Here is a 24,986-nt window from a genome sequence, read left to right as displayed (position 1 = left end):
CAGGCAAGACACTAATTTCAGTACGATTTCCACACCGGATTGGTATTCCAAGAATACCAACAAATCTCATTAAGAACGGCTTTGGTAACTTAATTTGTTCCCCTTGTGCAATCAGCACATTTCAGGGAAAATGAATAGTGTTTTTTGTGTTGTTACAACCCGTAATAATGAGAAAAATGTAGTTAAAAAATAAAGTTTCTTTCCCCACACTACGGTGAAAATGGAGGTGAACGATCTTAGCAATATGGTTTGGTATGTCAGGGATAAGTGCTACATTACTTTAATGAGGATCAAAATCAAAGTCATCTGCTACTGTTAAAATATAATACACAATATAATATTTTGAAGTTTGCCTTCTGGCGCTGCAGAATGTTAAGCACAGTGAGAAAAATGAAAAATTATAGTGACATTTGAAATTGTTTATTATGGAAGAATATTTTTCTGGTGCGACTTGTTCGGGTCTAAATTGTTGTATCTCCCTAACTGAGACCCTTTTCGAAATGTCGATATAATTCTTTAGTTTAAACTATTAACGGTACTGCCACGGCAGCACAGGGAGGAAGAGATATCACTATACATTTTTCTTGACTGCAGATCTTCATAATGGCTTCATCACTCCTCACGCCTCTTTCTCCCCGCTACAGGCCCGACCTCCGGCCCCCCCTACCCCCGACCCATAAGATGCAGTACGAGGAGGAGAGTGAGGGCAGCAGCATGGAGGAGGAGGAGGAGGAGGTGGTCACAAGTCGTACGGGTGCCACCTGGCCTCCCCCCGGCATTGCCATTCAACGACCCGCCGGCTTCATGGGCAAGATCAGCACCGGAAAGGGACCTGGGGGTGAGTTAGCCAGATATTTTGTTGGGATTACTTTAAGATTTTCGAGGATTACTGTGGATCACTATGTATTCGAGTGAGTTATATATTTCAAGGGTTATTTTGCTGACTTCGTGGGCCCAACACCGGCAAGGGACCTGTGTGTGAATGACTGAGTTATTTTAGGAGTTATTTTAAGGCTTTAGGAGTTAATTGTCGGTTACTGAGGAGCACATCTGAGATATTTTTGGGTTTTTGAGTGCTAACTTTGGGTGAGTGGAGAGTGATTTTGTTATTTTAGTGGAGAGTCTTTTTAAATTTCTGTTATATATACTAGGGTTATATATCTTGGCGTGATGAGGTTATGGTATGGATCTGGGGCGAATTATCCATTCTCTGAGTTATTACTGCGTTCCTGAATGCTTACTGTGGGTGACTGAGGAGCGTTTTTAGGCATTTCAGAAGGGAGAGAGCTTTTAAGTTAGTGACGTTAAACTGAGGTTATCTACGGGCAAATTAAGAGAGACAAGGTATCTGGGAGGGTGGGGGAGAAGTTATCCAGTTATTGTTATTAGGATGAATCTGGGGTGCTAAAGGATTACTTGTGGTTAACAGGTGATGTTATTTCAGTGATGTTTTTAAGTTATTTACTGACACGCGTTTTTATCCCGCGTCCAAGAAGGTGGAAGAAAAAAGAATGATGATAAATGGGTGTGATGAGCTTATTTCTTATGGTTATTCTAGGGTGTACTGGAGTTATTCAAGGGTATGTTGAGTTATACTGGGGTGTGTTTGGATTATTCTGAGGTACGTAAGTGTTATTTTGTGTAAGTGTTGAGGTCATTGTGGAACGTGTTTAGGTGAAGTTAGTGTTGGTTTAGAGTGTCTAGGGGCGACTTTGGGGTATGTTTGGGTCACTCTGGGGTGTGTGGTAGGCATTTTGGGGTGCGTAGGGGTTACTGTGGTGTGTCCTGGGGTTGTTTTGGTGTCCTGAGGATACTTTGGGGTGTGCTGAGGCTATTTTGGATGTGTTGGGGTTATTTTAGGGTGTGTTGGGGTTATTTTGGTGTGTCCTGGGGTTATTTTGGGGTGTGTTGGGGTTATTTTGGTGTGTCCTGGGGTTATTTTTGGGGTGTGTTGGGGTTATTTTTGGAGTGTGTTGGGGTTATTTCGGGGTGTTAGTTTTTTTTTTTTTTTTTGGTGTGCTGGTGTTACACTGGGGTGTGGTAGGGTTATTTCGGGGTGTGTTGGGGTTATTTTGGGGTGTGTTGGGGTTATTTTGGGGTGTGTTGGGGTAATTTTGATATAGGAGAGAAAAAGGGGCGGAGAATGAATGAAGGTGAAAGGCTGATAATGCGAGAAAATACAAAACAAAAGAAAGGGATATTGAAAACAGGCAGCAAGTGAAATAGAGAGAGAGAGAGAGAGAGAGAGAGAGAGAGAGAGAGAGAGAAACAGGGAGGAAAGAAAAAAAAATCTAGCACGAGGAATGAAAAGGCAAAAAACTGAAAAATAAATGTACAAAAATACAGTAGGCAGAGAAAATTAGGAAATATGATAATTGAAACGACCAGTAACTGAATTATTCCCAATACCCCAATTAATTTCATTGCCAATAATCGAATAACGAGATGCACTGCTTAATTTTATCATCACATCGTTACTCTTCAATTCTCTTCATTTTTGGATTTCAGAGTATAATGTAATTCGTTATTTTTTTTATTACTTTATTTCGTTGTGTGGATGGACTGGGGAGAGGTGAATGACCGACTGAATTTATACGCATGAGTAGTTGTGGATGGATGGCTGAATTGGTGGATATGTAGATGACAATAAATGGATGAAGGATGGGTATTTATGTGAGTGGATGGATGCATGAACTGTATAAATAATGGATGGATGGATGGATGGATGGATGGATTTGCACAGGTGATGAAAGAGGGTTGAATGGATGATAGATATATGAATGGGAGAAACGACAGATCTCACGGAAGTATGGATAGATGAATGATGGGTGACGTAAAAAAGGATGGGGTGGGAGAAGAGAGAAAAAAGTGCATGCATGACTGAAGGAAGAGAGCAAAAAAATAAAAATAAAAAAAAAGCTACGTGAGGAACAGTGGACAATGGCATCAAAAAAGAAGGCTCCATCCCGTCCCACTCCTCTCTCTATTTCACCTCCCCTTACCTATTATTTTCTCTTCTTCCCATTCCACCTGCTCCTTACCTCCTCTCCTGTCTCTCACTCTCCCCCCCCCCCTTCTGCTCCTCCTCCTCCAACTGTCAACGCTCTTCTTTCCTCACTGTCCCTTATCCCTCGCCTTACTCCTTGTCCTCCTCGCTCTCCCTTTCCCCTTCTTCTCACTGCCTCTTTTCAGTCCCCTCCCCTACCCTCTCTTCTCACCCCATTTCCTCCTCATTCTTTTCCCCCCTCCATGCCTACCCCTCATCTTCCTCACCCCCTCCTTCCTTCCCGCCACAAACACCCCCCTCTCCGCCCACTCCTCGTCTTTTACACATCCTCCTAGCCCTCGTCTCCTGCCTCTCACCTACAATCCCTTCAACCAAAGCCGGCAGGAAAACGTAAGAAAGAGCATGTGGAAATGTGGGACAAAAGATATGGTTATTATACATGACAAGATGACTGGACAGCATAATTATAAACGCAGTATAATCTGTAAGAATGAATAGTAAAATGCACTAAAATTATACATCAGCATTTACCAATAGATTTTCGTTTGTATCTAGTGACTTGGCTTCTCTCTCTCTCTCTCTCTCTCTCTCTCTCTTTCTCTCTCTCTCTCTCTCTCTCTCTCTCTCTCTCTCTCTCTCTCTCTCTCTCTGCCTTTTGTCATCCACCTTATTGTTCCCTCTATGTTTGTCTGCCTGCCTTTCTCTTTCCTTCCTTCTCCCCCTACCCCCCTTTCTCTCTCCCTTCCAATCTTTTTTATTGCCCTTCGTCTATCACCTAATTGCTCTCTGTCTGTCTGTCTCCTTCATTCTTTCTTTTCCCCATCCTCTTTTGTCTGTCTGTCTGTCTGTCTGTCTGTCTGTCTGTCTCTCTCTCTCTCTACCTGCCCTCATTAAGGCCCCTTCCACCCATTACCTCTCTCTGCCAGCTGGGCCCTCCTTCTTCACTAATCCCTATTTTTAACCTCCACTCTCACTCACTCACACACTCACCCACTCACACACTCACTCACTCACTAAATCATTTCTTTATTCCCGTAATCACTCACTCTCACGTAATTCCAATCTCATTCACTTAATCATTTCTTTTCGCTTTTAACTCTTTTTGCATCAGGAGGTCAGAGTTTCTCGGTCCAATAAAACCGTCTTTCGGAAGCTAGAATAAACTGTTTACCTCCGCTCCAAGCAATTACTTTACTTCCCCTCTTTAATTCTCGCCTGCACACTCAATCTCGTTCATTCTTGCTCACTTGGACAATCCCATTAAGCTCTCACAGTCACTTACCCCAGTCATTTGTTCAGTTTAACCCTCTCTCTCTCTCTCTCTCTCTCTCTCTCTCTCTCTGAATTTAAATAACTTTCCCCCGAGTCAAGAAGGCTTATAATTGTCTTGTGCAGTTCATTGCATAAGACAGATGAGAGACTGAATGTAAATAAATGAGGTTGTTTTGCTCTTCTTATCCGGCTGGAGCAGGTAACGGCGAAGTGAATAAATAACCAAATGTATAACCAAATGTACAACTAAAGAGGAGGAAATTCAGGAAACCCAAGACCCAAAGATAGATAGTTGAGATAGGTAAACAGACAAATCCCATAGAGAGATTTCTAAACAGAGACATATTGATTGATAAAATGATAGAAAAAGACTTACGGAAATAATATATGGACAGATAAAAGGATAAACACACAAAGAAGGGGACAGGTGCTTAGCTAGGCAGAGATAGATCAAATATATACACGGGTAGATAAACAGATATATACAAGGAAGGAAATATAAGTATGGATAGGAAGGTCGGTCGGTAAGTAGATCGACTGAGTGGATATGGAATAGTAATATGGATGGATAGATGAGAGAGAGAGAGAGAGAGAGAGAGAGAGAGAGAGAGAGAGAGAGAGGGAGGGAGGGAGAGAGAGAGAGAGTGAGAGAGAGAGAGTTTCTTCCTAGCCTTAGGGAGGTTAGTCACAGGGGAATTATGTAGAGAAAAAAGAAAAAAAATCCTGTGCTTTGTTTTTACCCCGTGAGCGAGGTACAGAGTGAGTGAATGAACAGGAGGTACGGAAATAAAGTTCTCTCTCTCTCTCTCTCTCTCTCTCTCTCTCTCTCTCTCTCTCTCTCTCTCTCTCTCTCTCCATATCGCAATCATTATCTCACTTTTTTATTTTATTTTTATTATTCTCCTTCCATTTCTCTGGCAATATAACTAAAAGACTAACATGAAGAAACTGACAAAAGAAAATTGCAAGTCCCACAGAAATTATAAGAATGCATGAAAGTATATAGAAAAGAACAGAATGATGGCAGAGACTGACATGGAAAAAAGAAACGGGAAGAAATTCAGTGACAGAGAAACCCAGTGATTAAGATATAAAGATAAATAAACAGAAATATAAGCATACAGAGCTAAGTGGACAGAAAAACAGAGATGAATACCTTGATTAAATTAGGCTGGCAGATAGACAGGTAGATAGGTAGGTAGAAGCAGGAAAACTGGAGTAATATACACACAGGTAAACGGAGGGACCGAGAGAGAGAGAGAGAGAGACCCAGGCACAGGCAAACAGACGGACAGACAGCGGATTACATGTCGCTTCGTACAGTCCGCTGAGTTGAGTCATAGGGATTTTTTTTTTTTTATCTTACCCTGTGAGCTGGAGGAAAAGAGGGAAAGAGTGAGTGGAGACACAGAAATAGTAACTCTCTCTCTCTCTCTCTCTCTCTCTCTCTCTCTCTCTCTCTCTCTCATTTATCAATCCATTCACCTACCTATCTGTCCAACTATAGACGGTATTCTTAAAAATAATTAATTCCTTCGACAAAGTATTGCTTCCCTTCGAAGGAATTTTCTTTCTCTTCGGTATACTTAATGATTTTCTTGTAAGGGTAGGACAAATTTTCAGGTTGGCGGCCTTGTTGAGCTAAAAATACCCATCACGCTGATATTTGGTATTGTGCAGCGCTGGCTTTGCGAACTCAAGCCTCAAAGCACGAATCTCTGGTGCTGGAAAATGAAAGCACAACACACGTGAGATGTGGGAGGTCACTTTCCCCATTTTATGTAGCCAAAAATGCTGTTCTAGCCAAGACCACAGCGGTGTACACTCAACATAGGCTATACTTTTTGATCATTTATCGTATTGCAGGCCTATCATTATCATCAATCTTTTCACTTATAAGAATCCATTTCAAATACTCGCACGGCGGCGCTCACTGATTTCTCCTGCTGGAAGACACAATCAGAACCATTGGTATGACTTTGATGGCAGATTTTCCTTTTCCGGACAAATTATCGAACTAAATATTTCTTGAAAAAAATCCTAATGTGACATTGGCTTTATATCAGAGTATCTGGCAATATCAAATCATGTGAGGTCAGTGTGTGAATTAACCATGTGGGGGTATGCCGTCTGCGCTGTTTATACCTGACTAAGCACCTCAAACGACCTGAGCAGCACTTTCAAAGGGAAAAGGCGAATACTTATCTCTGTAAACTGTGTTAGTAAAATTTCTTGCGTCTTCCTTCAACTTTTTAACATATACATATAGGTTAAGACAATGAACCACGATAGTATGCACAATAATTACAAAGGAATTTTTAAAGAGAAGGGTCATATAATTCCTTCGAGTTCCAATAATCCCCTGCTGCTCGAAGAAATTATTTTAAGTGCATGAAAGAAGGAATTTTTAAACAATACCAGTTTCGCAAAGGATTTCATTCCCAGGCCTCTGTAAAAGGAAAGAAACAAAAATAACAAGTGTTCATCCATCCATCTACTTAAATATTTGATCTATGATTATTATCAGTCTGTGTGTGTGTGTGTGTGTGTGTGTGTGTGTGTGTGTGTGTGTGTGTGTGTGTGTGTCTCTCTCTCTCTCTCTCTCTCTCTCTCTCTCTCTCTCTCTCTCTCTCTCTCTCTCTCTCTTTTCAAAAATGGTGATGCACAGTTCTAAGGAATAAAGGAAAAATTATGGAAGAAAAAATATAAATGAAATTAAAAGCAACTAATAATGTCGGGAATCCATAAATATTCAAGCATTCTCTCTGTCCTTGCTCTTAAATAGCATGTCATAAGAATTTAATTAAATGAGAGAGAGAGAGAGAGAGAGAGAGAGAGAGAGAGAGAGAGAGAGAGAGAGAGGCACAAAATCATCTATATACAGCAATGACATTACCAAAGACAAAACATATTATCATCATCTTTATTCCACTGTAATAAGCGAACTGTGTAGAGTCCGCAGTCAGGAAAGAGGAAAACACAAAAGCAGGAGAGTGTACTGCCACAGACGTCAGTGCAAGAGTTTCACAAATGCTTCCACTCCCCGTAAGCCCTTCTAAGTTCTAAGTTCCTCTTCTCTTCTCCCCTTTTTAAGTACTTGGCTCCCTCCCACAGGCTCAATCATCCACACTGACACATGCAACATTTACACTCCTATAATTCACCAGCTCCTATATCTCGACTCTGATGTCTATATGTGGAACGGATGTAAGAGGTGTAAGGGGCACGGAGATACCTATATGAATGGTGTATACAATCAAGTCACTTGAAGACAGAGCAGATGGGATATTATGGGACTGGGTGTGATGATCTGAGTCTGCTTTGAAAAATATGGGAAATAGAGATATATGAATGATGTCTAATTATACACATCTGAAGACTGAATGGATTGTATATGATAGAAATGGGTGAATAATATAACACTGCATGGAAAAATAAGCATCCTCTAACTCCTTCAGTGCAAAAAGATCTTATATCTTCTCTTACCACATTAGTGTGAAAAGATCTTCCCCTCAGCTCAGAAAAGTCATCTACAAATAGGAAGAGATGAAGAGAAATAATCTATGGTAATGAAACTGGATGGCAAAGCATACAAAAGGCAAGGGATGAAATACGCTCATAAGAGAGAGACCGGGAGACTAATGGCTCGCTGGCAGAGGAGACTTAATAGGGCAATTTTCTGGGTAGGTCATTTGGCTTATTACACCCCAGTATTCCCTTGTATGCGCTTCTCTCTCTCTCTCTCTGTCTCTGTCTCTCTCTGTCTCTCTCTCTCTCTCTCTCTCTCTCTCTCTCTCTCTCTCTCTCTCTCTCTCTCTCTCTCTCAAATCGACAGTTTGCAACAGAAACATACAAAGGAATATTTAATCTCTGGAATTTAACTTTCTTTTTCTTTCTTTTTTCTTTCTTTTTATTTTTTCTTTTTCTTTCTTTTTTTTTCTTTGCTCCTGCTGCCTCCAGATGACTATTACCTGTGTGGAGATCTGTGTACCTGGAGGGGGCGGATATAACCCTAATAATTAATCCTTTCAATCTGAATAAAATCGTCTGGAGATGCATGGATTACAAGAAAAAAAAGTCACCCGACTGAAGGGGTTAAGTATAATAAGAAAAATAAATCGCCAAGGAAGAAGGACTATAAAAATCACCTCAGCCAAAAGAATACGAAAATAAACTCAGGGGGTCAGGAGGTAGGATCCAAAATGGTGGAGATGGCCAGGCAGCTGCATTACACGGCCACTAATAGGACGATCTAGACCTGTTTGCGAGTCACAGGATGGTGGTGGATGGTGTGGACATGGAGCTGGGAAATATGTGGGGATTGGTGAGAGATGGTACACACACACACACACACACACACACACACACAGAGCAGGCGCGCACGCATACACCCATCCTACATAGGTACTGTACACCAGAAAAGCACGCACCGCTCTCTCTCTCTCTCTCTCTCTCTCTCTCTCTCTCTCTCTCTCTCTCTCTCTCTCTCTCTCTCTCAAAACTGTGACCAGGAAACATAACAGAGAGCTTTGTCGGGGGTTTTATTGATTCCCCCCCCTCTCTCTCTCGCTCTCTCTCTTTCTCAGTCTCCTGGCTTTTATTTCGTTCGTCATTAGTCTGTCACCTTTAATTCCTAGTTTTTTGTTTTATTCTTTTTATCTCTTAAGTTATTTAGTTCTGTCTCATATTCTCATACTATCCTATTTCTTCCTCCTCTCTTGTTTTTCCATTTCCACCTTTCACTTACCTTGTATTTCTTCACGCCTATCCCTTCTCCTCGCACTCTTGTTTTCTCTCCTTCCTTCCAGCGTTACTCCCTCTTTTTATTTATAGTTCCTTCTTCTCAGTCCATTTACCCAGTTTTTTTTTATTCATCTTCTCTCATGTTTTTTATCATTTACTTATCTTCTTTATTTAGCTTCTTCTTGTTTCTCCCCCTCTATTTGTTATTGTTTATTTATTAAGTTTCCCCTCTGTTAATTTCTTTTTTTCTTTCTTTCTATACTGCCTCTGTTATTTCAGTTTTCCTCTTCGATTCACATCTTTTCTTATCTTCCTCTCTTTCCCTCCCTTACTCCATCAATTCCCTGTTTGTTTATCTGGTTCGTCCTCTGCTTATTTTCTCTCCTGTCACCCATCTCTATTTCTGTTTTTAATCTTTGCCTTCCCTCTCCCCTTGCTTCTCTCATTCTTTCTTTCGTTTCTTGTTCATTCATATCCTTTCCTTTCTGGTTTCCGTGCATTCTTTACTACATCGCTTTTTCCTTCTCTTTCATTACTTACCTTCTCTTCTTTCCTCGTTTCCATCCATGCAAGTTTGTTCCTTCCTTTTCTCCCTCCTATTCCCCCCCATCCCCCCGGCCTCTTCGATTATTCAGGACTACTCTCTTTCAGTTGCTCTTTCCTCATCTCTTGCTGACCCAATAATCTTTTTTCCCTTTTCCCATCTTCGTTCGTATATATTCCTCCATTCAATCTTTTCTTTTCCTTTTTTTCTTTATCCACCCTCTTCTCCTATCATTTATGTGTATTACCATCTCCCATTTACATTTTTCCTTCTCCTCCACTTACTTTCATCTCTTTCACATCCCTTGTTATCTTTATTTCCCTTTTTTTTCCCTCTTGTCTTCTTCACCCCTCTTTTTTAAACCTTCTGTCTACTCCCTTCCTCTCTTCTCATCTTCATTCCTCTTTCTATGCTCTTCCCTCCTCTCATTTTAATGGGAAACTAGAAATTTAATATTATGAATTTGAAATAAAGTATTATTTTACATTCCATGACTAAAGTTTACAAGGCAAATCTCAGTTTAATCCTCAGGAAAATTTCTGTAATATATATAACACTGATTTAGCATTTGTTGTGAATCTCTGTTATCGCTATAATCCAAATTACCAATGACCCTACTTATTTAAAATTGGTGCTTGGTTTAAGTATTTGCATTGTAGAATATCAGTTTTTATGTATTCAGAATCTGCATTTTCACACATCAAAATTTCACCAGAAAGATTCGATTGTAAGTTTTTTGCAATCAAACTATTGCTTAGATGAAACAGATACTCGCAAAGGAAAGCGAAATCAACGTATAATGTTTTGTGATTAACTTAGATTAAGGTAGGTTAAGTAAATGAAGACCAATGGCCATGAATTGTTGAAAAAGAATTGGTAACCATAAAAAGGAAACGATGCAGGACTAACAACAACAAAAAAAACTCCTTGATTATCGAATGCAAAACTGGGTATGGTGACGGCTTCCCGAATGACGGGAACTGCCTGTCACATCTCCACAACATCGGTCGCACTTACAGAGAAATACCCAATCAGATAACAAATACAGCAATCATATGTGACACGATGATAGTTAATGAAGAATCACCAAATGTGTCTTGGTTACGCAGACATTTCAGTGTGTCATAAAATTCTTAAATGTTAGGCGCCCACCAGGATACGTATATGAAATTGATGGAAGAACGATTACTTGTGTGTGTGTGTGTGTGTGTGTGTGTGTGTGTGTGTGTGTGTGTGTGTGTGTGTGTGTGTGTGTGTGTGTGTGTGTGTTTTAATTACTTCATGGCCGAGCCTTCCCCAAGTTGTTTCTCCGTTATATCTTTTTTTCTCCTCTTCTTTCTAAAAATATCCTTTTCCCATTGAGCTTCTCTTCATTCTTCTTCCTCTTTTCTCTATCTCTATTTCATTAGTCTTCCTTTCCCTATCTCTTACCGTTCATCGTTTCTCTCTTTCTCCGCTTCGTTCCTCTTCCTCTCTCCCCCTCCTTCTCAGCGAAGCTCAAGACCACACATGTACAATAACGTCGGTGAACTTGCCTTGAAATTGGTTGACCTGACTCCGCAAACATTTCCCTGTTGTTCTCTCTCTCTCTCTCTCTCTCTCTCTCTCTCTCTCTCTCTCTCTCTCTTACACATATAAACACAACATACAAACACACACAAGAGAGAGAGAGAGAGAGAGAGAGAGAGAGAGAGAAAATTAAACACAACACAATGCACATCAAAGCACAACGGTGTTCCTGTCTTCTTTGTTGTTTATTTGTCACCAATCCTTTTAAAATATTGCAAACAGCATCTGTCTCACTTGGCGTGTGTGTGTGTGTGTGTGTGTGTGTGTGTGTGTGTGTGTGTGTGTGTGTGTGTGTGTGTGTGTGTGTGTGTGTGTGTGTGTGTGTGTGTGTGTGTGTGTGTGTGTGTGTGTGTGTGTGTGTGTGTGTGTGTGTGTCAGATACTCTTAATATAGAACATCAATGAATTTAAATGTTTACTTTTATTGCCTTCGTTAAACATTGCAAAATAACATAAATACAGTTAATAACACATCCTCTCACTGCTTATTTCACTAATCCTTCTTTTCATGTCATATCACGCTGATTTTTTTTCACCTTTTCTTTATGCAAGCTCAACATTTTAATATATATGTGATCTCTCTCTCTCTCTCTCTCTCTCTCTCTCTCTCTCTCTCTCTCATCTGGTCCATTTATATTTTTTCCTCCCTCTCTCTTCTTCCTCTTACTCTCGTACTTTTCCTCTTCTCTCGCCGCACCTTTTCTCCTTTACATATTACTTTCTTCCTTTACATACTACCCTTGCATCTCCATTTCTCCTTTTCCCACTTTTTTTATTTTTTGTTTTTCCAGTTTCCTTCTCTTTTTTCACTTTCTTCGACTTCCTCCACTTTATCGGATTCTCCTCCTCCTGCTCCTCCTCCTGCTCCTGCTCCTCCTCCTCCTCCTGCTCCTCCTCCTCCTCCTGCTCCTCCTCCTCCTCCTCTTTTCAGTCTTTTGTTTTCACATTCCCCCTTCTGTCCATATTTTTCTTTTTTTTCCCCTTTCCTCACGTTTACTATTATTTTATTCTCCCTCTTCTCTCACCTGTTTCTCGTCTTTCTCTCCCTTTTCGTCTCCCTCTCCTTCTCATTCCTTTTCTTCTTATTCCCTTTCTCCCATCTACCTCCTCCTCCTCCTCCTCCTCCTCCTCCTCTTCCCCCTCCTTCTCCTCCCCTGCTCCCCTGCAGATGTATATGAGAATTTCCTCTACATAGTTCGAATTCAGTTAGAGATAGGATGTGGGGGAGATTGCTGGCCTCTCTCTCTCTCTCTCTCTCTCTCTCTCTCTCTCTCTCTCTCTCTCTCTCTCTCTCTCTCTCTCTCTCTCTCTTCTACCGCTGAATCACATGCTATCTCTTTCACTGTCTGTCTTCACCTCCCTTGCTACGAACACAATATACAACACACAAGCACTCCATTACGCCCACACAGCAATGCATCCCCACCTAAACACCTCGGCACACTCACTTCATGCATTACATTAGCACGGCACAGGGGAAATCCTTCAACATTTTCTCAGCAAAAGATTTCGAGAAGCGACATGTTGCAGTTGCTTTTTCCCTTCTGTTCACTGAGTTCACGAGCAGATGAGCTTTGGATTGCAACATGGACAACAGCAACTGGCTTTCTTCTGTCTGTGTGTCTTCATCATCATCGCCACTCTCCATTACCATCATTATCTTCATCATCACCACCATCAACAGCAGCAGCAACAGCAGCAATATTCCCACCACCACCACCACCACCACCACCACCACCATCATCATCATCATCATCATCATCATCATCATCATCATCATCATCATCATCACCATCACATGTTTCCCTGCATCATCAGGTACTCTATTCGTTTACGAGTATTCCCTTATCTCCGTTTCCTTCTATCATTCTTCACTTGTTTTCCTCCTCCTCCTCCTCCTCCTCTTCCCTCTCCCTCCCCGCCGACACAACTTCCCTCACTCCCTCTCCGGTTAGAAGGAAACGAGGTATGTTAGGGGTAGGGAGGTGGGGGAGGACAAGGCAAGATAAAGTTCGGTTAGGCAATATTGGGTAGGATAAGGTACGATAATTCAGGATAAGTCAGGGCATGGCAGAATAAGGCTGGATACGGCAGGATTAGGTAGGATAAGGAAGGATAAGGTAGCATAAAGTAGGTCAGGCTTGGGTACGGCAGGATTAGGTAAGGCAATATAAGACAGGGCAGAGTAGGGCTTAGATGGAACATAGCAGGGTAAGGTAAGGTTACAGAGACGGGGAAAAGGCAGGGTAGAGTGGCCGGGTAGGATAAAACAAGACAGGGAAGGATACGACAGGGTAGGACACGACAAGGTAGGACAGGATGGAACCTCGTCTTGTATGTATATTTCTGCTCACGGCATGTTGATAACCTGCTTCAAGTTATTTATCATTGCCACTTCCGAGACAAAGACGACATACATAAATAGTAAAACACACATAAAAATGTCACATGCAGAAATAAACTGGTAAAGAGGTGCTAGAGAGCTTCCTATCCCCAAGTGAATATGCACGAAGGATAAGCAGGACAGAGTGTGGTATACCTGTAGGTGTAGGTAGGAGAGGACAAAGAAGAGCAGGACAGATAATGCAAAGTGTAGGCGAACCATCAACGCTCACACACACACACACACACACACACACACACACACACACACACACACACACACACACACACACACACACACACACACACACACACACACACACACACACACACACACACACACACACACACACACACACACACATTCAGCTACTGACTGCAATAAATAAGTATACGAGCACCATAAATTCACATGAAGATAACCACATACAAACAGGACATAATTTTCTCCCATTTCATATATTTTCACAGCCAGCAGCCATATCTCTCACTCCACCTACTACCCCCTCTCTCACCCTCCCTGACCCTCTCCACTCCCCCTCCACCCACATCTTACTCCCTTTCCGCCACTTCATACTCCCCATCCCTCCACTTCCTGCTGCCTTCCTCTCTACTCTCTCAGCACCTCCTCACTCCCTTTCCCTCCACTCTCTCCTCAGCTCCCTCCACTCCCTAAAACCCTCTATCCACTCCTCCTGTCCCCGCTCCTCACTCTCCTTCCCTCTCATCCACCAATGACACTGCTAAACACACTCACTCCCCTCCATTTCCCCTACATCCACTTCCTGGATCTCTGTCTCTACCTCCATTTCTTCCTTTATCCTCTTCCCCTGCATCCCATTCTCCCTGCTCAACACCCTCATCCCTCCCTTTTCCCCTCCTCCCCCTTCCGCCTTCCCCCTCACCCACGCCCAGCCCCCAGCCCTCCCAGTGTCTGAATCACCCTCCTGGCATGAGACCGCACCACCACCATCCATCTTGCGCCTTATTATCATGATGGAACTCCTCGAACAGCACAAAGTTTTACCGTTTGGGCCACGATCTAAATTCCTATAAACGAAAATGCTATACGTTTTTGGCAAAGCGTTATATAAATTAAGAAATGTTATACGTTTTTGGAGAAGCGCTATAATTCTCTAGGCGAAATGATATACGTTTTTGACTGATGCTGTGTATACCTGTACACTGAGAAATGTCATGGGTTTTTGGCGACGCTCGCGACGCTCTGTATGCCACTGGAACTGCTGTACGTTTTTTTTTTTTTTTTTTTTTTGGGGGGGTAGCTCTATACTGTATATAATAAGAACTTCGATATGCGTTTGGTGAAGCTCTGTAGGTAATAAGAAGTGCTATATACAGTAAAAAGGACGGTTTCAAGTTTTTCACAATGCTGTACGGTGCAGACAATAGGAAAAACTGTTCTAATTTTTTGGCGACGATATAAATGCAGTGTAAACTATTTTATATCAGTTTCTGACAAGATGTAAAATAGAACACCCACTATATGTTTCTGGCATAGGTTTAATGTAGCTGGATTATTAGAATATATTGTATTTTCATTTTATCTTGGTTAAAATGTATGCTGACTGTTTCGGAATGAAGGGGAATAGTTTTTCTGTTCCTGACCCGTTTACACCGGCTACGTCTTTTACTGTATATTTTATTTTATCCTTGTAATCTCTGTATTATTTCATTCCACTTGAGGGAGGAACAGGAAGGGTTACATATAGTTTTCATTAACCCTCTTATAAACGGCGGCCTTTCTTAAATTGGATAAAATAGTCTGGAACTGGCATGAATAAATTGGTGAAGTCCCTCATCTGATGAATGGGGCTGTTCATTAAGAGGCAGCGTGCGGCAGTTAATAGCTAAAGTGTCGACAGCCAATTTTCCTTAATCCTCTTCTTCCTTCCTCACCCACTCATTCCTTTTATCCCCTCTTCTTCCTTCCACCTCTCTCCTCTCTGTCACCTCAATCTTCTGTTCACTTTGCTATAGTCGGGTGGAATATAGTGAGCACTCTTCACTCGCTCTACTACTAAAAATAAAACTGCTTAGGAACAGGAGCTACGAAGTCTCCCATGCTAACAAAAAGACAGCACAAAGCGGAGTTTGAACCATAACGTAGGAAGACAGCACAGAGCGGCGGGAGGGAGTGGTAATGACTTGTGATAGGAGCATGGCTTTTGCAATGGCAACCTTGGATGAGCTCTGCGACTGAACGTCTGAGGAAGAATATTGAACAGATATACAGATAGGTAAGGATGACATACCGTAAAAGAGAATATAAACTTGTTACATGCAAAAATAAACTTCAAGATACACACACACACACACACACACACACACACACACACACACAATACTAGAGAGAGAGAGAGAGAGAGAGAGAGAGAGAGCGAGCACGTTTCTGTTTTCCCTTATGATCCTTTTTTCTCCTCTACATGGCGCCACCCTCTCTGACCTGCGAATATTTCCCATTAGTCCATGTACTAGATACACAAAAATAAAAACAATGCCACTAATTCTGCATTTCAGCCCATATATCTGAAAAACGTTGTGTGTTGAGCTGTGGATGAATTTAATGACTCGGAAAAATATAATGTACTTAAAAAATAAATAAATAAAAACGAAAATTGGAATAACATTATTAGAGACGAATTTCGCTCTAGTAACAGCAAACACCTGTACTTATAATCGATTACAGGACAGATGTTACTGATTTTGACAATTTTCTGAACTTTTCCCAAGATGAAATACCCCAGTGTTCAACACCAAATTATTATAGAAGCCAAAGTCATGCATCAACATAAAACACACTTAATACAACTGTTTTATCTACTTTTATAATTGGTTTGCTTTACACACTACAGGAAGTGTAATATAAACTAACTTTACAAGTTCGGTAAACTGACGTGGATGTTTGTGCGTACCGGTAAGTCTGCAATGAACTGTAATAGTTCTTATTTATACGAAAGTTGTAATTTCATTCTTACATAATTATTAGCCTATGACAAACTGAGAACTCACACCTCTATAAGTGTTCTCTGTAACCCTGCCAACTAACATAACCATATTCATCGGTACCATATATCACATGTTATTTACCCTTTCACCACGATGACACTGCTTTATTCTTGCTACCTCCAACCGACTTTATTTAACTTAAGAAGAAAACCTCTCCTACTGAAGCGATTACTGGGGGCTAGAGTTACCTTCTCCACTCCGAAAATCTCCCTTACACTAACTCTAATCGTCTGTCGGTAGTAAGAGTAATATACAAATAATGTCAATAGGCAGTGGGGGTTAAATGGATATTCACTGTTGCTACTTACTGCCTGAAATTCACCTAAAGCGTATAGTAGCCGTGGATCTGGTATTTAACCCCTTCAGTCCGGTGGCGAAAAATACCGATACATTTTTGCTTTCCCATAAAGTACAACCAAATTACCAGTTCATTTCTTATACATGCTTTAAGAATATTTCTGCCATGGAGAGTACAGTTTTATTTTAAGGATGTGTCTTTACATTCTGCACATCGTTGGTGTTTTTTCTGATGCAATGTCAACGTATATACGTGACGCAGCTTATGACGCAGTGATATAAGAAAAAAAAGGAATGTGTAACGTGTATGTGTGTGTGTCAGTACTCCCCAGCTAATAATAAACACTGACCTAGGTAACATGGCAGACTTCCCAATGATTCAGTGTTCCTTATACTGTTATTATGCCAGGAGTATGCGTCTCTCTTTCTTCATTTTCCGGCTACAACTTGCTCTTTCTCTCCATCCCTATCTCCCTTCTGGTGTATTTATTTGCTTCTCCTCCTCCTCCTCCTCCTCCTCCTTCGTTTAGCTTCTTTCGTTTCTCTTTTCTACATTCCCCTTCTGTCCCTCCTTTGTTTTATCTCCTCCGTGTCTCTTTTTTGCCATCAACATTACAGTACTTCATCATTTCACCCAGCTGATTTCTCTCTCTCTCTCTCTCTCTCTCTCTCTCTCTCTCAGTGGGCAAGAGTACCTAATGGATGAGATGTCTGTTTATTTTTACGTGTGACGCTATCTTTAAATGACCACCCCGCGGCTAAATATAAACAATGACACAATAACCCAGATTATAACACTGATTGGCTTCCCTCCCGCTGGGATGACGCCCTACAAATTATATCCTGGCTGTCTGTGAAGAATTACGAGGTGCTGATGAAGAACCTACCTGAACTTAGATGAATCCCTCCAATACACTGGCGTACAGTTAAACAATACTCATGATACCTGTACAGCTTAACACCTTCCTCGAGCTGGAGTGGTTTGATGCAGCTTTCTTTAACTCCTTCACTATTAAAAGTTTCTCCTAAGTTGAGATGTCTGTAGGTAGCAAGAATAAAGTGAACTGTCGGACTGAAGGGTTTAAAAGCAAACTCCATCAATGTCTTCAGTACGATGACTCCGATTATAATTTATCCTGACTGTATACAATAGATTTTATCGAGGCCATGAGAGGTGTATTTACGGTTTCTTTCGGTATTCCTATTAGTCTTCCACCAGTTCTTGTCTATGTTACTCTCTCCTTGTTTTTGTTTTTGCCAGTAATGTTTTTCTGTCTGTTTCTCCTTTTCTCCTGCCTTTCTTTCTTCTTCTTTTTCTTCTTCTATCCCATTTTTCCCTTTCTCTTTTTCTTCACTTCATCCTATTCACTCACTACTTCTCACCCTGTTTTTCCTACCTTCTCCACCTTTCCTTTCTACTGCTTCCCCTGTTCTACTACCTTAACCATTTCTTCTTCATTACTTCTTGCTTTTTACTCTCCTCTAGATCTTTCGTCTTCTTTCTCTTCCACCACTTTCTTTTCTACTCGTTTTCTTCCATTTCTCCTCTCCTTTTCCTCTTTTCCTTTCGTCTCCTACTTTTCTTAACTCATCTATTCTTATTCTGTTTCCCTGTTTTCTCTTCTCTCTCTTTCTTATTCTCTTGTCCTTCTATTCATTCCCTTTTAGCTTTACTTTCTCCTAACTCTGTTCCATTTTGCTTTCTATTTTCATTTCCCTCCTCTCTCATTTCCCTCATCTCCACTCGAGTATTGTCCTTCTTTTCATCTCCTCATGTTTTCTTCTTTTGCTTTCTTTTCATCTCGTCTCTCTTTTTGTTCCATATCATTCCTTTCCTTTCTCTTCACTTCCTCGTCTTTTCCTTCGCTTCCCTTGGTGTCCTTTCCTTCCCTTCCCTTCAGTTCTTCTGTTCTTCCAAATTCAATTTCTGTCCTACATAGTGTTCCATCTAACTTTCATTCCATCTCTCTCTCTCTCTCTCTCTCTCTCTCTCTCTCTCTCTCTCTCTCTCAGTTCTTCTGTTCTTCCAAATTCACTTTCTGTTCTTCAGTTTTCCATCTTGCTCTCATTCCGTGTCCCCTCACTCTCTCCACACACACACACACACACACACACACACACACACACACACACACACACACACACACACACACACACACACACACACACACACACACACACACACACACACACACACACAGTCATGCCAATTAGACTATAAACAAAATACACCAAAGCCTACTTGAACAAAAGCCTTCGTACACAGACTCCGACACATATCAATACAGACAGGCAAAATTTTGAAGTGTTCTCTTTCATGTATCTGCATGTTATAATAAATATGAAGACAATTAAATACAGGAAAATACTGAAAATCAAGAGAGATAAACACTCAATATATTTACAAGAGAGAGAGAGAGAGAGAGAGAGAGAGAGAGAGAGAGAGAGAGAGACTGACTCAAGCTCCAGCATATTTCGAGCAGTGGGTGACAACTCTATTTTTTACTAGAACACAGTCAGTCCCTTTTTGAAGGAAATTAGCAGACCCATATGAAATGGTGGAGCTAAAGAGACTAATTAATGAACTTCAAACGTCGAGCCAGAATTAATTCAAAATACATCGCCACTTACAGTAAAACTAGTAAACACAATCAAATGGACTAATGTATTTAGTGTTTTCATATTATTCCACTGAGTAAGCTCCTCTGTATCCTGTCAGTAGTTGTTTGGGTTACTACTATGCATGAAGCGGCGAAAACGAAGATATATGGCACAATTTATTGGATACCTTGTGCTGACATGGAAGCCTCATCATGATGGTCGGGGCCTGGGTGTTGCCATACAAGTGCACTGACTGGTGATTGATTCCATTTTTCGTCGAACGCAATGGCGAGGTAGCCGGTAGATGTCACTGGGTGTATCTGTTACGTGAAAGTGAGTGGGGTGATAATATAGGAGGTTTTATGTTAGTGTGAAAATGATGGTGGATAACTGTGTATAACTAAAAATTATATTTTCTGGAAATACAGTGTACTGTATTTAACGCGATTTCATCATAAATTAACATAATTCAGTTTAAAAAACGGTTGATAGCGGATGATGTGCAAATACTGTACAAAGCTATAAATATTGAAGTGAGTACAGTACGAAGTTGAAAAACTGAAATACAGCTATAACTGCACGGAATAAGAGAAGTAATACATTCAAATTTTTCGTGTACTTGCTACGTTATCAAGTCTAGTGTTATGGCAGCCTGTAATTTCAGCAAACAGGGAAATGTAATCTTATTTTCAAGTTATCTTTCATTTATGCTGAAACAAAAGCTTTACATACTTCTACAGTTCAGTCGCACCGTGAAAAATTACTTGATGGTGAGTTAAACATCAATAATTCCCAAGTTACTGTTAAAATTTACTGATACTCGCCTAAAGGCAATGCTATGATTAATAACAAACCACAGTTCCAAAAATAAGTGATGAACTAATGAGAAGAAATTGCTTGTCTTCAACGTTCTCAGTATGGTACAGCTTTGCATCTCTCTCTCTCTCTCTCTCTCTCTCTCTCATTATTATTATACGGAATTTTCATTACAGCGCGAGAAGATTCCAAATTTATCTGATATCTTGACCAGCTATTGACTTTCGACAACATTTCCAAGTTACTATTTTATACCCACGCTATCTTTTGTTCGACGTGTGTGTGTGTGTGTGTGTGTGTGTGTGTGTGTGTGTGTGTGTGTGTGTGTGTGTGTGCAGCTCTGAATGCCAAATGCGTGAATAGGTCTTTGAGTGTGCAGGTGTGTGTTTATAGGATGTTTGTATGTATGTGTGTGTCAGATGTTAGGTATGAATATACAGTACAGTTGAATACTGGTATACATGAAAGAGTGCACGAGAATGGGTGAGTACATATACTCGTATTCATGTGTGTGTGTGTGTGTGTGTGTGTGTGTGTGTGTGTGTGTGTGTGTGTGTGTGTGTGTGTGTGCAGCTCTGAATGCCAAATGCGTGAATGGGTCTTTGAGTGTGCAGGTGTGTGTTTATAGGATGTTTGTATGTATGTGTGTGTCAGATGTTAGGTATGAATATACAGTACAGTTGAATACTGGTATACATGAAAGAGTGCACGAGAATGGGTGAGTACATATACTCGTATTCATGTGTGTGTGTGTGTGTGTGTGTGTGTGTGTGCGCGCGCGCACGGGTTGAGTAGGTGTGAGTATAAATGTTATCATGTGTCATCCAGTCAGTGTGTGTGTGTGTGTGTGTGTGTGTGTGTGTGTGTGTGTGTGTGTGTGTGTGTGTGTGTGTGTGTGTGTGTGTGCGTTGAGTAGGTGTGAGTATAAATGTCATCATGTGTCATCCAGTCAGTGTGTGTGTGTGTGTGTGTGTGTGTGTGTGTGTGTGTGTGTGTGTGTGTGTGTGTGTGTGTGTGTGTGTGTGTGTGTGTGTGTGTGTACAGCTATGTTCGTGAGCGATTAAGAGTTACCATATTTGTGTGTATGTGTCAGCAAGTGTGAATGTGTCATGTTTTCGTGTACGTCAACGAAGCCATCAACGCGCGCGTGCGTGCGTGCGTGCGTGCGTGCGCGTGTGTGTGTGTGTGTGTGTGTGTGTGTGTGTGTGTGTGTGTGTGTGTGTGTGTATCATGCTGAGTATGAACGTGTGTGAAAGGTTCTGACACACAGCACAAGCATTGAACAGAGAGAGAGAGAGAGAGACAGACAGACAGACAGACAGACAGAGAGAGAATAAATATAGGACTGTTCATCTATATATCAATAAGTGTGAGGTTTGAAAAGGCAAAAGAAGGGACTGAGTAAGTGAAAAATAATTAGTGTAAGGAAGAAAAAGACAAGTAGCTGTGCCAAGGAACATTTTAGTGCTGACGTATGAACAGAACAGGATATCTAGTCAAAAATGTCACATACCAAAAATGGAATAAATCGGGTGAAAACGGGCGATTTTATGCCCATTTGAAATTATTGGCCCGACCCACCTGACATTGACCCCCCTCCTGCTAACTGGGGAATGATCCCCCTGATGTAATGAGGCAAGTTATAGGATGCAAATTTGAAAGATGCACCTTTAGGTTTTGGTTTCATGTCGATATGACGAATTTGAAAGGGGTAATGGCGAATATATATATATATATATATATATATATATATATATATATATATATATATATATATATATATATATATATATATATTGGCCTACAGCCTGGGCCTTGGCGCAATTTGGCCCAAAATTTAAGCAGGTGATAAGATCATAGCCCATCAAACCCTGTAATTTTAGTCAAAAATCGCACCAGTACTTTTCGCGTCAAGTTATTAACAGACACAGACAAGCAAACAGACTAATCGAGTGAAAACAATACCCATTCCCGAGCCCCTCCGGGGCGGGGATGAGTAAAAATGAAAGGACGTGAAACGGGATTGCAGAACTGAGTGATGTACTGTAAGTGTAGGAGTAAGGACGGTATATGGCAACACTAAAACGTCTTACTGCATAATCGTGTCAAAATGAAAACACATGTATAATGCAAGAGCTTGAATGTGAGAGTAAGTGTGAGAGAAGGCGAGTGAATATGAGAGTGTGAGTGAGGATGAGAGTGTGAATTCATATGGCAGAATGCGATTAAGAGATAGAATGCCAGTGTCAGAGTGCCAGAGACTGAGTGAGTGTGTGTACAAAAATGTGGAACTGCCTTAGTTGAAGTCTTTTATATTAATCTTTGCCACGGCCTGTCGATTTCGGTGGCCTTAAAAAAGACGTCTCGAGGGAGTTACGAAATCATTTCCATTAATCACTTCTGTATGATGACGACATCTGCTTTTTTCTACTGCCAAATAATTTATATCATGCTCAAGAGAGACCCCTCATAGTAAAGTGGCTAAAAATAGATGTGAGAAAGAATGAGCAAATGTGAGAAATCTGTAGAATGGCATAACCCTGTAAAAATAGGCGTGAGAAAGAGTGATGGATAGCGAGATAAGTCAGATGGCACACGAGTTTAAAAATAGGCGTGAGAAAGAGTGAGCGAGTGTGAGAAAGTGAGAGAGAGAGTAACAATTAAAAGTTGGGCTAGAGGTGAGGTCCCGGCTGGCAATAGGGAAGGGGTCGGCCTCTATACTTAGCTACGGGAGTCTCGGCGGGCACCAGCTGTTGGGTGGGTGGGTAGGGGGAAGGGGCGTGGTGAGTAATGGGTGGGTGGATGGGTGGGAAGGGGAACTGGGGGTGGGGAATGACGGGTGGGTGGATGGGTGGACCAGGAGGGGGGAGTGATGAGTGGGTAGGGGATGAGTGGGGTGGAGAAGTATGAGTGTGGGTTAGCGGTGGTTATGAGTGGAATGGGGGTGAAGGGAGGAAAAGTTAGTGGGTGGGTAGGTGGGAAGGGGCTGATTTCGGTGGAAGAGGGTGATGAGACTTGACGGGTGGTGGGAGTAGACAGGGGTCGGTAGATGAGTGTGGGAGCAGAGGGGGGGGGGGAGGATTCAGTGAGTGAATGTGAAGACATGCATATCGAAGGAATAGGTAGATGAGAGATGATGGTGCGACTCTGTTATCTGTGAAGAAAAACCAATGGGGTACATAACAATAAATTTTCAAAGAACTATGATTTCTCCGTCAGTCACTGGAGGTCAGCTGTTACATAGTCTTCAGTGAGGTGCAAGGGTATGAGATGGCTGATAAGTGGGTAGGAGGGTGGGAGACGCTTGGGGTGAGGGTATGATTGATTTTAGTAAATGTAAAGTAGAAGGAACCAACAGCTAAAAGCCTACAAGATTTATCCCCCCAAGAAAATAATTTAAAGAGCCAAATTCAAGTTCCGTTCGCTTCGAGATGCCTGGACAAGTTGCGTTTTAAAGACTGGAGGTCATAGGCAGAAGGATATACAGACAGAGGTGGAAAGTTCCAGAGTTGACCTGTTACATACATGAAGGACTGGGAGTATCATTTATCTGTTGAATTAAAGAGTTGGATAGAAAAGGGGTGAGAGTTGGACAGAAAAGGGGCGACAGAAAAGGGGTGAATTAGAGAGCTGGACAGAAAACGGGTATTGCCAGAAGGGTGCTACATGGAGGGGGGATGCAAGAAGAAAGCTCAGAAGAGGAGGGACCACTGAAGTAGCGGTTTAGAGACAGAGGATGAGGGGAGTCAGTTTGAGGAGGAGACTTAATGAGATAAAAAGCCTAGAGAAGAATGAGAAATGGGGATGAGATGATACTAAAAGGGTGATGGGTACTGACGGTGGGCAGTGGGTTGGCTGGGGGAGGGAGAAGGAAGAGCTTGGGGTGGGTGTGGGAGATGTGGGTATGAGGAAGAGGTGGGTGATGAAATATGCTGCAAGAGTGTGGGAAGCAGACTTGGGAAGATAATGAACGAGTGAGAGAAGCTTTTAGTGGGTAAGGAAGAGTTGTGGGTGAGTGAGAGGGGTGGGGACGAGTGTGGTGAGGGTGGGTGGGAAGTGTAGGGAGGGTGGATGAGAGATGCAAGTTGGTTAGATGGGACTTGTGGGGAGAGTGGATGAAAGAGGGAGGGACGGGATGAGGATGGATAGAGTGATAGATAGAGACAGATATACAGGTGGACATATATGATGGAGAGAGAGAGAGAGAGAGAGAGAGGGGGGGGGATATGCCCTAACATCTCACGAGCTTGTTTCCTCATATGGTAAGAAAATCCCTCTTGTACGATGACTTATTTCACAATTTGTTGGTATCTCTAGACAATCGGACTCACCTTAATTGTTTATCAGTTGGCGAAGGGGCTTATGACGAGCATTCTAACCTTTTCAGTTCATGGGGTCTTCCGTCAATTGAAAAGAATCATCATTAGTGTGTCTGAATAGAATAATATGACGTCATGGTAGTGGAGGGGTTAATATTTCAGTCTCTGATACTCAAGCTTACGGACTGGAAAGGATATAGGAGAAATGAAGGCAGTAACATGCAGAATATCGCCCAGTGGTATAGAGGTACGGTATGGGGCAATGCGGTTGGAAGCGGTTTGGTAGGGATGACGTGGCTGGCGGGTGAGGGAATTGGCTGACTGGGAAGGGTGACATGGCAAAGTAAAAAGCCCTTACCCACCCCCCACCCCCGTCCCTATGGCGCTTTACTATGAAGGAAAGATGGAAT

At 41.7% G+C, this 24,986-nt stretch overlaps 1 protein-coding gene across 2 annotated transcripts in view; it reads left to right on the top strand.

The window, feature by feature from the left end:
- The window catches only part of LOC145415100 (uncharacterized), a 108,022-nt gene that overhangs the window by 27,579 nt on the left and 55,457 nt on the right, over positions 1-24,986 (top strand). For both annotated transcript variants that reach the window (XM_080284515.1, XM_080284514.1), the window contains exon 2: positions 645-838. In XM_080284515.1, coding sequence (XP_080140641.1) covers positions 682-838 — 157 coding nt within the window. In that variant the 5' untranslated portion in view covers positions 645-681. The remainder of the gene's footprint in view (positions 1-644; positions 839-24,986) is intronic.

Source organism: Coenobita brevimanus, chromosome 101 (genome assembly GCF_032717465.1).
Source record: "Coenobita brevimanus isolate Jiangsu-jjx chromosome 101, ASM3271746v2, whole genome shotgun sequence".
Taxonomy (NCBI): domain Eukaryota; kingdom Metazoa; phylum Arthropoda; class Malacostraca; order Decapoda; family Coenobitidae; genus Coenobita; species Coenobita brevimanus.
Note: the sequence above shows the minus strand (reverse complement) of the source record. Positions and strands in the feature narration are given on the sequence as shown.